Source organism: Hippocampus guttulatus, chromosome 22 (assembly GCF_054856545.1).
Source record: "Hippocampus guttulatus isolate MCC_2025c chromosome 22, RoL_Hgut_1.0, whole genome shotgun sequence".
NCBI lineage: Eukaryota > Metazoa > Chordata > Actinopteri > Syngnathiformes > Syngnathidae > Hippocampus > Hippocampus guttulatus.
Genome location: NC_141282.1, coordinates 1204543 through 1221869, shown reverse-complemented (window position 1 = coordinate 1221869; position 17327 = coordinate 1204543). Strand labels below are relative to the sequence as shown.

The window sequence follows — 17327 nt, the reverse complement described above, 5'->3', positions numbered from 1 at the left end:
ATATTTCTGGACTATCATCTGCGCATTACCGCGATCGCTTGTTAAAATTATCCGTTGTATTCTTTGCGTGCACTTACAGATATAATGCAGAGGACCGCAGCAGCGCGACTTTGTGTGTATAATGTTTCACTAACTGGAGACCCTGGCTGAGCAGGGCATGTCGGCGATAACGATGCGCTGATTGGCTCCTCTGAACTTAAGGTGTGCCCATACATAAGCGTCAGCACGCGTCTATCCCAACACACACGCATTCAAAATGGATGATTGTGTCAGGAAACAGACGCATGCACGACGGCACAGTGTGCTCACAGCTTCAGCCCAGGAGAGCCGCACATAGATAACAAGACGAATCGCGGGAGGTTTCGATTGTGTGCAGTTTTGCTCCCGTCTACCCGGGGATCTTTGCAGCTGTTTAACAGCAGAACACCGCAACATGGTAAATGAACATCACAATGGCGTCCTCAAATAATATTTGCATGCCTCAGACATTGCATTCACCTTTAGTGGAAGAAAAGCACTGCACATTAGTGTGCTCCCTCGTGTCAGTATTTAAAATGGTTCTTAACTCCTCTTCTGATATATTTTTCAGTGATCTCAGAGGGGATGTGAAAAGGGTAATTGTACAAATGAAAAGGATATTTTTGTTTTCATGTTTAGTATTTATTTTGGTAAAATGAGTATTTTGTTTTGTTTTGTTTTTGTTAAATTAAGGGAAAAAAGACAACTACTGTTTAACAAAGTTAAAGTAAAAATGACTTATTTCCTTAAAATGGCTATTGCTATTATTAAGCAGGCACAACTTAACAAAATACAAGAGTTCCTGTGCCTCAACACAATACCTCTCATTATTTGCTGTGTACTGGCAAAGTGAATAATTGTTATTTTCATGCGCCCCATTATTGGTTGGTTGTGAGGAGTGTTGAATTCTATAAGCTTGGCTTGACCATACTAAATGGGCATATAGCCCTGCTCCCCGTGACCGCCGTGCATGGGACTGGACCTTGGTCTTATTAAAAAAAAAAAAAGTGGACCGACAGCATTTCTAGTTGAGGACAACTGCTGTATTGTGTATGTATGTGACGTCACTGAAGGCCTTAGGTTGAAATGCACGGCCCGCCACTGTTTAAAATCCAAACCAGGAACAGGCGTGAATTATTTGGAGAGCTTTTATTTTGAAGGTGGCCATCGCCGCTCGCTGGCTGAACGTTACAGGAATGCAGAGTATTCACAATCGCTGACTTGATGGCTGTAAAGGACTGGCCACGAGGCGGTTAAAAGACACCTTTTACAAAATTCTCCTGAATTTTGCAGTCAACGCGGTCAAACCTCCACTCGGGGCGTCCACCATCACTTCTCTGGACTAAAACATCTTTCGTTGAAATTTTGTGTTCGATTAAAGTCGTCTCGGTGTACGTTGGTGTTTCTCGGCCTAGCTTAGCTTCGCTTGCTAGCCGCTAACAGGGAGGCGCTTGTGCTCAACACATTCGAGAGAGATCGTAAGTGTAAAGTGTTGTAATTTTCGTGTGAAAATGTGCGCAAGAAGGACCGAAGAATACAAGGAGGAACTTTGGGGAGAAAAAGAGGACCACAAGGGACAACGTCAACTATTGGACGCCATTGGCAGGATGCAGCCAAGAATTGTTCACAGAGCAGGTTGGATCACACTGTTACTCTCACGTGTTTAGTACTCTTGTGATCAGCTTTCATCGACTGTCTCTCTTGTAAACACACGCAAACAACCGCAAGTGTTTGGGTGTGCGTGTGTGTACAAGGTGTGTGTGTGTGGCCAGTGCTCGCCATTTTGTTGCCCAAGCATAAATCAGGGGTCCCCAAACTTTTTCCAGTGAGGGCCACATAACTTTTCGCTTCTCTGGTGGGGTTCTGGGGTCAGTTTGTAACAGAAAAAGTGTGACTGTAATTTGAATTGAATACAACTTTATTGTCAAATGTGCGTACCATACAGCACAGATGAAAGAGGATCTAAACGTAAAACATTATTTTTTCCAGAAACACCCACAAAATCTAAAAACCTTTTCTGGATTTTTCACAGAACAAAAGTCAGGAAATAAATAAATAACACTATTAATGAAATAAATACCGTATTTTTCGCACTAACAGGCGCACTGGATTATGAGGTGCACCTTCAAATAATGGCCTATTTCTCCATTGCGACACAAATAAAGGTTTTTTTATCTTATCTTATATTTTAATTCTTTTCATATATTGCACGCACTGCACTATAAGTAACAATCTACAATGCATCCACTAGATGGAGCTACAGGTACGTCTTTGTCCATCTCCGTGCCTTCTCTTCTTCCGTTTGACTCGAGAGGCGTTCATGACTGCCTCCAAAAAACCAAAATTGACGATTACTTCAATGAAACTACGAAAATTGAAAATGCAGTAATGCATCAAAACAGAAAATCACAAAATAAATTCGAAAGCCTCATAGCTAAAACAGAACGTTCAGATGTCAGTAAATTTGATCTTAGTTTTACTGTTTGGTGCCGACTACCATCTTTGTTACTGATTAGTGCCTGATTGTTAAATATATGTTAGTTGCTCCATGTACAGCACTTTGTATGCAGAAATGGCTGTTTGAAAGTGCTCTATAAATACAGTTGAGTTGAATTAAATTGGAGGAGACTGGACTGTCTCAGAAGTGTTTTTTAAAATTCTTTTGTTGTGTACTGTATTCACAAACGCGGACATCACAAAATAAATTCTGTAGTGGGGCGATAGAATTTATTTTGCGATTTCCTCGCTTGATTTTCTGTTTCAATGCATTATTTTTAATTTTCGTAGTTTCATTGAAAGGAATACAGTAAATATTCCCATCCTTCTACGGAAAGGAATATCCTTCACCCGGAATGAAAACCTATGCATTAACATTTGACTACGATATTACATGTTACCGGAAGTTGCGTAAGCGGAAATTCCACTACCCGTAACCCGGATGGAGGTGTAATGCCGCGGGAGCTTAAATACACGCAACGCCCACCCGATGCGACGGAAAAGACAACGCTGAAACAAGTTTTCACTTCGCGTTTTTTGATCATCAGATTCTAAACGACGACATGCAAGTGAGTTTTTATTGCCGTGCATTTTACTGTAATTGTGAATGATTTTAACTTTATTCACTTACGTCCTGTAGAACGCGGCACTAGCTTAAAAGCAGCACCCACTCGACACGACCGAAGAAACGTGTTCGCTTCGCCGTTTTCATTCATCAGATTCGAAACGAAGACGTGTAAGCGACTTTTCATTGGCGTGCGTTTTACTGTAATTGCGAAAGATTTTAACTTTATTCACTTACGTCGTGTAGATCATCGCATCGAAACGTAGAAGAACTGTAACAACTGGAGCGGAGCGAGTGAAATGCATCCGTTTGAGCGAGGCTGGACACAAAGTTAAAAAGATCCAGCAGACACTTGGAGTCGGAAAGACGCAAATCTACGAAACTTTAAACAACAAGGCATCGATTCAACTCCTGATGACAAGCCACCACCCAGCAAGGAAGCAATGCAAATGGCAACAAAAATCATTCAGTATGCACCAGAATTACCAGACATCGGTGATCAACGGGACAGTTACTTGCAACTAGCAAGAAAACTGTATGACACGCAGGCAAACATTGTCATAAACCAAAGAATGCATCCAACAAAACAATCCAAAATACATATTTTTTTCCCAAGACAGAAAAAAATAAACATTAAAATACTGTACGTATTTTACTGTTGTGATTTTTTTTTGGATACACCTGTATTGCGGTTTTTGTTATATAAACAGTTTTTGGACAATATATTTTTGTATTTTATTGATTGTGTTGTTACACGTGCATTTTGTCAACATACTTGCAGGTTTATAAAGGACATGTAGCATGCTCATTTCCCAAATGAGGAATTTCTGTTATCAGGTCAAATTGGACAGCGCAAACACGAGTCCGTACTAGAGAATATTTACTGTAGTTAATTTACGTTTTTCCGAGGCGGTCATGAACGCCTCTCGAGTGGAATGGAAGAAGAGAAGGCACGGAGACAGACAGAGACGTACCTGTATTTGTTGAGACTGTGACAACCATTAATAAAGTGTGTGTTTAAAAAAAAAAAACACCACCGCTCTCCTTTTTTCGGAGCTGCAACAAAAACTTATTTGATAAAGCAGCAACACAGTTCACTGAACCAACAGCAAGTTATAACATTGTAAGCATGTCTCCAGCAAGGAGCCATCTTGGGTTCGACGTATTACTGTAATGACCATACACAAAGCGCACCGGATTTTAAGGCGCTCTGTAAGATTTTAAGCAAATGGAAGACTTTTTTTTTTTTTTTAAATAACCTTCCCTGGGTTCTTCACTGAAAAAAAAGCCAGGAAATTAAACTACACCATTTATGAAATAATCAACTTTGCTCTCATGAAGTTTATGCATGACACCACAACCTTCATGACAGAATGCCGAGGCAATACTTTGCAGCACAGTGATTGCTGTTGAATTAGGTAGTGAATTTGAAACCCCGTTCTTCCATCTCCTGGTTCATACATCGGATTATAATAATAATAATAATAATGCATTTTATTTAAAAGCGCCTTTCATGCCACCCAAGGACACTGTACAGACAATAAGAAAATACAATGTAAAAATGAGTAAACGAGATATTATATAAAAACAGGACATAAAATCATAAAATCATAAAAACATAGGAAATGGAAGAGCTATGTGTTGTAGGCAATCCTGAACAGGTGTGTTTTTAGACGGGACTTGAAAGTGGAAAGAGGTGTGCAGTTTTGGAGGTCCGGAGGTAGGTTGTTCCAGAGCTTTGGAGCAGCGTGACTGAAGGCTCTGGCTCCCGTGGTGCTCAGTCGGGCAGGGGGCACTGACAGGCGGAGGGAGGACGAGGATCTGAGGGAGCGAGAGGGGATATGCACCTGGAGAAGGTCGGATAGGTAAGGAGGGGCCAGGTTGTGGATGGTCATATATGTATATAGAAGCAGTTTGTAATTGATGCGATGTTGAACAGGGAGCCAGTGAAGCTGTTGGAGAACGGGGGTGATGTGCTGCTGGGAAGATGTTTTTGTGATGATGCGAGCAGAGGCGTTTTGAACCAGCTGGATTTTATGAAGGGACTTTTGAGGTAGGCCGAAGAGGAGAGCGTTGCAGTAATCAAGGCGGGATGTGACAAGACTGTGGACAAGAATAGCAGTGGTGCGGGGGGTGAGGGAAGGGCGAAGTCTGGTAATATTGCGGAGGTGGAAATAAGCAGTGCGGGTGATGGTGTTGATATGTGAGTGGAAGGTGAGCATGCTATCCAGGATGACACCCAGACTCTTAACCTGGGGGGAGAGGGACACTAGGGAGCTGTCAATGTTGAAGGAAAAACTGTTTACTTTGGATAAAGTGGATTTGGTGCCAAGAAGGAGGACTTCAGTTTTATTAGTATTTAATTTAAGAAAGTTTGTTGTGAACCATGTTTTGAGTTCGGAGAGGCAAGAGGTGAGGGAGGGGGGTGGGAGTATGGAGTTTGGCTTGCAGGAGAGGTAGAGCTGGGTGTCATCAGCAAAGCAGTGAAAGTGGATATTAAATTTGCGGAGGATATGGCCAAGAGGCAGGAGGTAGATGATGAAGAGAAGGGGACCTAGGACAGATCCCTGTGGTACACCTGTGGTGACTGGGGAGGGCTTTGAGGTGAAGGATTTGAGCTGGACAAACTGAGTGCGGCCAGTGAGGTAGGAGTGGAACCAACTGAGGGGAGTGTGGGAGAGACCAATGGAGGAGAGTCTATTGAGGAGGATAGGGTGAGAGATTGTGTCAAAGGCAGCGCTCAAGTCTAAGAGGATGAGGATGGAGACTAAACCGGAATCAGATGCTATGAGGAGATCATTTACAATACGGATTAGGGCAGTCTCTGTGCTGTGGCGGGGGCGGAAACCGGACTGAAAGGGTTCATAGAGAGAGTGAAGGGACAGGTGGGAGTGGAGTTGAGCAGCAACAGTTTTTTCAAGGATTTTCGAGATAAATGGAAGGTTGGAGATGGGGCGGAGGTTATCAAAGTTGTTGGGGTCAGAGCCATGTTTTTTCAGTGTGGGGGTGATAGCAGCAGTTTTGAGGAGTGATGGGACAATACCAGAAGAGAGTGAGGAGTGGATAATAGCAGATATGAGAGGAAGCACAGAAGGAAGGCAGGATTTAACAAGGGATGAAGGGAGGGGATCAAGCTGGCAAGTGGTGGGCTTGGATTTGAGTATGAGGTTGGATAATTCAGCAGTCGTTGGTGGAACAAAACTGGAGAAGAGATGACAAGGAGAAGAAGGTTCAGATGGGGGGGGGGGGGAGCAGGCAGGTTTTGATGGAGTTGGTGATGGATCTTAAGGATTTTGTGATTGAAGTGTTCCATTATGGAGTTGCAGGTTGCTGTGGAGTACAGGTGGAGGGGGAGAGAGTTTGGTGGCCGGAGGATTTTGTTCATGACGGAGAAGAGAGTTCTTGAATTTCCTTCGTTGGAGAGGATGAGGCCGGAGTAGTAGCTGGATTTGGTTTGTGCAATTTGGTCCTTGTATTTAGTGATATGGGTAGTGTACATGTCCTTATGGATGGTGAGACCGGTTTTCTTATAGAGTCACTCAAGTTGGCGGTTTTTTGATTTCAATGATCTAAGAGCGGGTGTAAACCAGGGGGCAGATGTAGAGAATGAAGCAGTCCTGGTCTTCAGGGGGGCGAGAGAATTTAGAATATTTGTGAGGCAGGCATTGTAGTGAGCGGTGAGGTCATCCGGGTTTGAAAGGGCGTCTGGGGGCGGGGAACGGTCGATAATGGAGCAGAAGGTGTCAATGTTGATATTTTTGGTATTACGAAAAGAAATGAGGCGGGAGGTTTTGATTGTAGAGAGACGGAGTACGATGTTAAAAGTGAGGAGGAAATGATCGGTTTCAGGAAAAACATCAGCAGTGGGCTTGGAGGGGGAGAAGCCAGAGCAGCAAACCAAGTCCAATGTGTGGCCTTTGATGTGGGTGGGGAAGTCAGTAGGATGTGAAGTCTCTTGTGAGTGGCAGGTCGGGGGTTGTCCATGTGAATATTAAAATCTCCCAGCAAAATTAAATTTGGCGAGAGAGTGGATAAGTGTGTGATTAAACTGGAAAATTCATTGATGAAATCGCTATGTGGCTTCGGGGGGCGATAAACTGTGGCAATGATGGTTGGGGTGGGTCCAGGGAGTTTAAACACCATGCATTCAAAAGAGCTTGATGCAGGAACGGAGACTGGTAAGACTTTCCACTTCTCGCGGTGGATTACCGCGAGGCCTCCTCCACGGCCGTTGCCACGGGGACGGCAGATGTAAACAAAGCCGGGAGGAGTGGAGTCATTCAGAGCAGCGAAGTCGTTTGTTTGTTGCCAGGTTTCTGTTAAAACGAGGAAGTCAAGTTTGCGTTCGGCGAGGACGTCTTGAATGAGGTGACCCTTGTTCGTAAGTGAGCGGATGTTCAGCAGTCCAAAGTTGACAGCGGAGGTGTCATGTTTGATGGCGGCAGTGCTGTTAGCCGACCTAGCCAGGCGGGCTACTGCATAGTAGTTGGTGTTGCGGCCGCGGTTTCTGGGAGGACGTCGAGAAGTGGACCAGGTCGAGTTGATTGAGCCAGGATTTTTGTAGTCAACATGTCTACGCGACCCGCGGTGAATGTAGCGACGTCGAGGCAGGCGAGCGATGTCAGGATGATGGTGCAGTTCCGGCGGTGGAGGCTCCGGTGCAATCCTCCGGATCCGGAGAAGATCCGCGACAGAATAGTGGAGTAGTCCTGTCACTGGATGATGGCAGAACGTCAGAAGTATCAGAAATAACCCAAAGGCGGCGAAGTTGTGCCGCCCCATGACGAGGGAGAAAGGCCGGTGCGGTGACAGCCGGTAAGTTTAAGCTACCGGCGTTAGCCCGTGGACTAAGTTACGATTTGGGGTTTGATTGATCGGGTGAAGCTATGATTTGTTACATCAATCACAGTCCAAACAGTCCAAAAACAGAAGGGCAAAAGAAAAATCAGAAGAAATATCTGAAAAGTTTTGGAAAAGTTTGGAGTGAGAAGCGGCGACATACACGCCAGCGTCCTCTCACCCCGGAAGTCAATCCAAGTGAGGCCAAGAATGAACAAGATTAAACTTTTATCTCGGGGATTAAACCCCCCGAGATACGCCCACCGTACTCGGAGCCCCGTCAGTTTGGTGTACTTTGCCCAAAATATCCTGCCCCGTCGTAGTCCCTTTGAGACTTTAGAGGGATGCCAGCTCCTCGCACATCTTAAAGTTTGTGTTAACTGCACAAATAAAAATTAGCAGTTGCGCTGTGTCCTGCACATCTGTGATCTCATCCAGTGCTCATGAACATCATTCAAATACTTTCGTCTTCTGTTGCAGCTGAGCTCATACATTACCCGCGATTTCTTGGATACGTCTGGTGATTATACTCGCGGTATTAAAGGCGTCTTTCTTCTCGGGACACACCTCCACCACGACAGCATTCATGCATTTCTTGACAAACTCTCCATCAGTAAAAGCTTTACCGCTGCTTGCTATCAGTTGAGCAACCCGAAAGCTCGCCAAAACAGATGACTGGTTCAGCTGAGCTTGGTGAACAAATATATTTTGTCGAGCTGACATTCCACTTTTTAGCTTTGACAGTTTATCTGCTCCCTTTTGGCCATGCAAGCTATCGTACTTGTCTTTGTGACGGGATTCATAGTGTCTGCGCAGATTGGATTCTTTGAATACCGCCACCGGAATAAATGCTTTGTGGTGCCCCCTCATCCCAAAACAGAACTTTACATTATCCAAGCATTTTTCAAAAACTGTCACAAAAATAAGAGATAAATAATAATTTTAAAATCTGACATAAAACACAGAAAATGGCGCCAAATACGCAAATAAATCAAAATAAATACTTAAAAAATGGCACTACTGTTAAGAAATAAATGTCGCCCTACATTTAAAATTTGGGTACATGAAAATTTCAATATGCTACCTTTATAGACAAGGACTGATAGGGCACTCTATCAATATTCTGGACATAATGTGACGGCATTACATTGGGGCCCGGGGGGTAGAATAGGTCCCCTCGGGTGGTGTCCGTCCCTCATTCAGCTCGGGTCCTCTACCAGAGGCCAGGAAGCTTGAGAGTTCTGTTCAGTATCCTTGCTGTTCCCAGCACTGCACATTTCTGGACTGAGATGTCCGATGTTGTTCCCGGGATCTGTTGCAACCACTCATCTAGTTTGGGGGTCACTGCCCCGAGTGCTGCGACCACCACAGGCACGACTGTCACCTTTACCTTCCAGGCTCTCTCCAGCTCCTCTCTGAGCCCTTGGCATTTCTCGAGTTTCTCGTGTTCCTTCTTTCTGATGTTTCCATCACTTGGGACCGCTAAATCCACTACAACGGCTTTCCTCTGCCCTTTATCTATGATCAACCCGTTGGGGCCCGGGGGGTAGAAAAGGTCCCTAGCACCCCCTTGCTGTTCGTAAGAGGCGACAAATGGGGCGAGTCGTTTGCCGCGTTTGCTGCGTGTTGCGACCCGTGGGGTGGGAGGAGCTCCTTAGCCTTGTTCGGCAATCTTCCTTCGGGAGTAAACCCAGAGGCCAAATCCGGAGTTGTAGTCCCTAAGGCGGTGCGTTGTGAAACTCTCTCAGCGTCCCGGCAACTCCTGCGACGACGTCGATGCCAAGCTGCTTGGGCCCCGCCCTTCCCTTGGACAACATCAACGGCGTGGAGAGGGGGTATCTAGCGCATGGGCAACGCCAGGTCCTCCATACACACCTGCCCAGGCTTGTGCCCTGGAGAGGACACTCCAGCGTCATCGTTTGACAACACAACACGAGGAGTGGCAGATGTCAGTGCTTAATTGGCGTAGAGCTAGGCGCTAGGGGTCACTCCTGACAGTGGGAGGGGGCCTCGTACCCCCATTGGGTAGCTACCGCCTGCTTCAAGCCGGGCAGCCCCCGGACAGTAAGGTGCTACCCCGCCACAGTTCACTTTCCTTACTGGGTGCGTAGGGATTAGGACCAGGAATAGTTAGAAAGGTGGCCTGTAAATCCGATGCACCAGGAAACAACAAAAGAAACACAACAAGGAGCAAGCCCTTGTTAAAACTTGCACCATGGAATGTCAGGACAATGACAAACGGTCTGACGCTAATGGACATCAGCGATGCCCGCAAGACAGCAGTGATCAACAACGAGCTGCTGAGACTCAGCAATGACATTGCTGCGCTGCAAGAAACCCGCCTCGCCGAAACTGGATCTCTCCGGGAGAAAGACTACACCTTCCACTGGTGTGGGAAAGCTGCTGACGAGACCAGAGAGCACTACGTTGGTTTCGCTGTCAAGAACTCCCTGCTGAGCATGATAGAGCCTGGTGGAGAAGGGACTGAGAGGATTCTCACCTTGCGACTTCACACTACAGTCGGCACTGTCACCCTGTTCAGCGTCTATGCCCCTACTCTATACTCCACGCAGGAGGCGAAAAACAAGTTGTATGACCAGCTGTTGGCAGCCATCCAGAAAGTTCCAACCACTGACCAACTTGTTCTTCTTGGGGACTTCAACGCCCGCGTTGGATCCGACCACATATCATGGCCCAGTTGCCTCGGCCCTTGGGGAGTGGGTTGCATGAACAACAATGGACAACGTCTCCTGGAACTGTGCACACTTCAAGACCTGTGCATCACCAACAGCTTCTTCCAGAGCAAACCGCAGCACAAGGTGTCATGGCGCCACCCCCGCTCCAAGAGCTGGCACCAACTGGATCTCATCTTGACCCGCCGCAAGCAGCTAAGCAGCATTCTCACCACACGCTCCTACCACAGCGCTGACTGCGACACAGACCACTCCTTGGCCTGCTGCAAGATCCGACTCCAGCCCAAGAAGCTGCACCGAGCCAAGCCACCAAGCACGCCCCGCATCGACACAGCCAAGGCAAACCATGTGGGCATGGTGGAGGAACTCGCCCGGCACCTGAAAGACGCCCTGGAGAAGAAACCACCAGAAGGAAACACGAGAAAGCCATAGGTCCTTCACACAGCAAGACAGCCCCCTTCAAGATGAAGACAGGCGAGACTATCACAGACAAGAGCAAGCAGATGGAGCGATGGGTAGAGCACTACTCAGACCTCTACAGCAAAGAAACCACCATCTCCGATGTCACCCTAGAGTCTGTTGAGCACCTGCCCGTCATGGAGGAGCTAGACGAGTTACCAAGCCTTGAGGAGCTCAGCAAAGCCATCAACAACCTGCCCGTCGGGAAAGCTCCTGGCCTTGACGGTATCCCAGCAGAGGTGATCAAGACCGGCAAAGAACCTCTGCTGCACCACCTACACAACCTACTCTGCCAGTGCTGGGAAGACGGTGAGGTACCTCAAGACATGCGTGACTGTAACATCATCACCCTCTACAAGAACAAAGGTGACCGCAGTGACTGCAACAACCACAGAGGCATCTCCTTACTGAGCATCGTGGGGAAACTCTTCGCCCGAGTGGTCCTGAACAGACTCCAGAAGTTCGCTGACGGAGTGTACCCCGAATCACAGTGTGGCTTCAGGTCGGAACGATCCACCATCGACATGATTTTCTCGCTCCGCCAGCTCCAGGAGAAATGCAGAGAGCAGAACCAGTCATTGTATGTTGCCTTCATTGACCTGACCAAGGCCTTCGACCTTGTGAGCCGCGACGGCCTCTTCAAAGTCCTTGACAGGATTGGTTGCCCGGTGAGGCTGCTGAGCATCATTCGTTCCTTCCACTCCGGAATGAAGGGTGTCGTCCAGTTTGACGGCGTAACATCTTCCTCTTTCGAAGTGAAAAGCCGTGTTAAGCAGGGATGTGTACTTGCTCCGACCCTCTTCGGCATCTACTTCGCTGTCATGCTCAAGCACGCTTTCGGGAACTCCACTGAGGGTGTCTACCTCCATACTCGCTCTGACGGCGGCCTCTACAACATGGCGAGGCTGAGGGCCAAGACCAAGATCCGCAAAGTCCTGATCGGAGACATTCTGTTTGCGGACGATGCTGCTGTCACTGCCCACAAGGAAGAACATCTTCAGCATCTCATGGATCGTTTCTCGAGGGCATGCAGCGACTTTCAGCTGACCATCAGTCTCAAGAAGACCAACATATTGAGTCAGGACACAGAGAGCCAACCCACCACCTCCATTAACAACTACCAGCTGGATGTGGTCAAGGAGTTTACTTACCTTGGCTCCACAGTGACAGACTCGCTTGACTTGGACTCTGAACTGAACAGAAGTATCGGCCGAGCCACCACAACTCTTGCCCGGCTCACCAAACGCGTGTGGGAGAACAGCAAGCTGACGACCAAGACCAGGATGGCAATCTACAGGGCCTGTGTTCTCAGCACCCTACTGTATGGCAGCGAGTCCTGGACCCTGTATGCACGCCAACAAAAACGCCTTGGAACGTGCCAACATCCCCAGCATGTACACCCTCCTCCGTCAGCGTCACCTTCGGTGGCTCGGCCACGTCCGCAGGATGGAGGACGGTAGGATCCCCAAAGATCTGCTCTATGGAGAACTCGCAGTTGGAAAGAGAACACAGGGCCGCCCACAGCTTCGTTTCAAAGACGTTTGCAAGAGGGACTTGAAGGCTGTTGAGTTAGATGTGAAGGGATGGGAGTCACTGGCCCAAAACCGCCCAAACTGGAAACAAGAACTGGCACGTGGTCTGTGCCGAGGGGAGGAGAAGATGAGAGCATCGGCAGAAGACAAGAGAGCCAGGAGAAAGAACAGCCAGGACAAACAAGCGCCCCCCTCCAACTATGTGTTCAGGTGCATACACTACAAGAGGGACTGTCACTCCCGGATCGGCCTCTTTAGCCATACCAGACGGTGCTCCCAGTCAGGCACAAACAGATAATCACACTGTGATTGAAATGCCAATGAATGATGAATGAATGTGACGGCAGTGAATTGGAACTGTAACGGATTTACATGGAACAGGAGAGGTGACCCGATCTCTTTTTTTCGTCAATGGACGCTATGGCTTCTTGTTTGACGTCTCTGATCCATTGGTGAAAGGACACTTTGTTACCTTGACAGCAGCTCTTATAATTTTTGTTCTTCTACTTTCTTCCTTTCATAATTTTGCAGCTATAAATTGGGAATTTCTCCATTGTGAGACAAATAAAGGTTATATTATCTTATGAAAGGGAAGAAATCTACTCAGCTTTAAGATCTTTTTTTTCCCCCAAATTACATTTTCACCAATAGATGTTGCTCTTGGTCTATGAACCTCTCGAAAATGTCGGCATAGTCGTTGCATATAAAACAACGTTGTCTCTGAACATTTTGCGTTGCTTTTGGCGAGCTTGTATATAAAAAATGTCACACTGTCTTCTCACAAATAACCAAGGATAAAAAAAATAATTAAAAGATAACCATGGTTGAAAATAATCGAGAAAGAAAAATCCACCACAAATATGTGATGCTGGTCATGTCACATATTGAGTTGTAATCTGAACTCATCTAGCTCTCCAAGTAACCTTCATTGTAATTATAAACCATAATTCCATGGATGTTTTTGTCTTCTTGTGTCTTGCAGACATCAGTGAAGATGTTTGTCCTGAGCGGCTGGTTGCAGAGCCCTCTCACTTTAAAAAGGAAGAGGAGAGCAGAGAGGTCTCCCACTTTAGGGAGGAAGAGGATGAGCAGGCCCATTACATTAAAAAAGAGGAGGAGCCAGAGCACCCATGCACGAAAGATGGTGTCAACACATCATCAAATGATGATGATGAGGATGTAGAGTCTGATGGTGATCTGACATGTCACACTGACAACAAACCCTGGAAATGTTTGTCAAGACATGTTTGGCAAGAAGGGCGTGGCAAGACGTTTACTTGTCCGAGTCATTTGAAAAGACACATGAGAACTCACACTGGTGAGAAACGTTTTGCCTGTTCAGATTGTGGCCAAAGATTCTCCCTTCAGTCAAACTTAAAAAGGCACACAAGAACCCACACTGGTGAGAAACCTTTTGCCTGTTCAGATTGTGGCCAAAGATTCTACCTTCAGTCACACTTAAAAAGGCACACAAGAACCCACACTGGTGAGAAACCTTTTGCCTGCTCAGTTTGTTACCAAAGATTCTCTCGGAAGGAACACTTAAATGATCACAAAAGAACACACACTGGTGAGAAACCTTTTGCCTGCTCAGTTTGTTACCAAAGATTCTCTCGGAAGGGACACTTAAATGATCACAAAAGAACACACACCGGTGAGAAACCTTTTGCTTGTTCAGATTGTGGCCAAAGATTCTACCTTCAGTCACACTTAAAAAGGCACACAAGAACCCACACTGGTGAGAAACCTTTTGCCTGCTTAGTTTGTGACCATAGATTCTCTCGGAAGGGAGACTTAAATGTTCACAAAAGAATACACACTGGTGAGAAACCTTTTGCCTGCTCAGTTTGTTACCAAAGATTCTCTCGGAAGGGAGACTTAAATGTTCACAAAAGAATACACACTGGTGAGAAACCTTTTGCCTGCTCAGTTTGTTACCAAAGATTCTCTCAGAAGGGACACTTAAATGTTCACAAAAGAACACACACTGGTGAGAAACCTTTTGCCTGCTCAGTTTGTTACCAAAGATTCTCTGACAAGAAAAACTTAAAAACACACACCGGAACACACACTGGTGAGAAACCTTTTGCTTGTTCAGATTGTGGCCAAAGATTCTCTCAGAAGAAAACCTTAAAAACACACACCGGAACACACACTGGTGAGAAACCTTTTGCCTGCTCAGTTTGTGGCCAAAGATTCTCTCAGAAGGGAGACTTAAATGTTCACAAAAGAACACTCACTGGTGAGAAACCTTTTGCCTGCTTAGTTTGTGACCATAGATTCTCTCGGAAGGGAGATTTGAATGTTCACAAAAGAATACATACTGGTGAGAAACCTTTTGCCTGCTCAGTTTGTTACCAAAGATTCTCTCGGAAGGGACACTTAAATGATCACAAAAGAACACACACCGGTGAGAAACCTTTTGCTTGTTCAGATTGTGGCCAAAGATACTACCTTCAGTCACACTTAAAAAGGCACACAAGAACCCACACTGGTGAGAAACCTTTTGCCTGCTTAGTTTGTGACCATAGATTCTCTCAGAAGGGAGATTTGAATGTTCACAAAAGAATACATACTGGTGAGAAACCTTTTGCCTGCTCAGTTTGTTACCAAAGATTCTCTCGGAAGGGACACTTAAATGATCACAAAAGAACACACACCGGTGAGAAACCTTTTGCTTGTTCAGATTGTGGCCAAAGATTCTCTCAGAAGAAAAGCTTAAAAACACACACAGGAACACACTCTGGTGAGAAATCTCTTGCCTGCTTCGGTTGTGATAACAAATTCTCTTGTAACACAAACTTAAAAAGGCACATTCGAGCCCACACTGGTGAAAAAACATTTGCCTCTTCAGATTGTGGCCAAAGATTCTCTCAGCAGGGAAGCTTAAAAAAAAGCACACGAAAATACACACTGCTGAGAAACCGTTTGCCTGTTCAGATTGTGGCCAAAGATTCTCTCGGGATGGAAGTATAAATAATCATGAAAAAACGCACGCTGGTAAGAAATATTTTTCCTGCTCAATTTGTGTCCAAAGATTCTCTCAGAAAGGACACTTAATTCAGCGTGTAAGAACGCACACTCGTGAGAAACCTTTTTCCTGTTCAGTTTGTGGCCAAAGATTCTCGTGGATGTCTCAGATTAAGAATCACAAATTTGATGATGAGATTAACAGTGATCAATGAAATTTTCACATCTCGACTGAGCAGGATTCATCAGGCTGATTGTATTTTATGTACCTTCTTACTGGGATGCTGACATTTCTTTTCCTTCAGTGCAGTGAAAAGGTTTTTTGACATTTTTGGTTGTAGTAATAAATTAGAAAATCTAGCATTGTTATCAGTGTTATAATACTTTTGAATTCTTTATTACAGTTAGTTTTTTATTTGCAACGTTTGAATGTAGTTTGTTCTCATTAGTTCTCATAGAGGTTTGGTCATTTGAATTCATTCTTATCTTTTTTGTTTTGTTTAGTTTTTTTTTCAAGTTTTATCCTTGTCTGGATAGCACACCACGCATCAAGTGATGTGTTGCATTGCCTTTTATTGGATGCGATCCTGAATAAAATGGACATGTTCCATTTTGTCATGAAATGTGTGATGGAGCTATATGAATTGTTGTTTGATACTGTGTGTTGCTCGCTGGCCAATAAAGTTCTCTTTGCTTCAAAATCTTGGATCAGCTGAGTCTTCTTCAAATCCCTACCTCAACATCGGTGAGATTCATGATTGGTTTCCCAGCAGTGAGATATAAAACTAGGAACCCTAAAACAGAAGGTTTTCCTGTATTTCAATGTTTACCTTCATTAGAACCCACCACCAGAGACCAACCAGCCAAACGCTAGCGAGCGTGAGGGAGCCGACAAACCCACTTGCCACGTTAGAAACACCCAGCAGCAAGCCCACTGTACACGTCACAAACTAGCATACAACCGACTAGCAACGAGACCCGACAAAATGCCACCCAAACAGAAGCAAGACACAAAGCAGGATGAGGACTTCCTGACCGTCACTCAAGTAAACGAATTACTCCAGCAACAAAAAGAGCTTTTTACGGCGCTCTTGTAACAACAACAGGCAAATTTCAAAGGATTTGTCAAGATGATACTAGACTCAACAAACTCACGACTTGACACTTTTACCAGGCAAGTCCAAGAAATAAAAACCAGCATCAACTTTAGCCAAAAAGAGGTAGACGACATTTAAAAAAATCTAATCTGTCAAACTGGCCATTCCAAAGACATGCAAACAGAATTCTACAAAATATGTGACGGCATGCTAGTATTAACAGACAAGATGGACTACTTGGAAGGACAGTCAAGAAACAACTTGGTAATTGATGGAATTGAGGAAAAACCGGGAGAAACGTGGACTGAAACAGAGGAAAAAGTTCAAAAAATCCTTAAGGAGAAGCTGCTGATACAGGGGCAAATTGAGGTGGAGACAGCTCACCGCACAGGAAGACAAGAACCTGGAAGACCTTGACCAGGGCCAGTTGTGGTGACATTTCTAAAATACAAGGTCAAATCAAGGATCCTACAAAAAGCCAAATACTTAAAAGGCTGCAACATCTACAGTACATCAACGAAGACTTTACAGATGCCGTACAACAAAAAAGAAAAGAGCTCCTCCCAAAATTAAAAGCTGCACGTGACAAAGGGGAAACTGCCTACTTAAGACATGACAAACTTATCGTCCACCCCCGCACTAGTACTCCAACACAACA

At 45.5% G+C, this 17327-nt stretch overlaps 1 protein-coding gene across 1 annotated transcript; it reads left to right on the top strand.

The window, feature by feature from the left end:
* Positions 1-1239: 1239 nt before the first annotated feature.
* On the top strand, positions 1240-16267 carry LOC147185929 (uncharacterized). Its single transcript, XM_086102925.1, is given in 3 exon segments — positions 1240-1653; positions 13585-15491; positions 15494-16267. Coding segments are annotated over 3 exon segments (2325 nt in total). The 5' UTR covers positions 1240-1529; the 3' UTR covers positions 15788-16267.
* The last annotated feature ends 1060 nt before the right edge of the window (positions 16268-17327 follow it).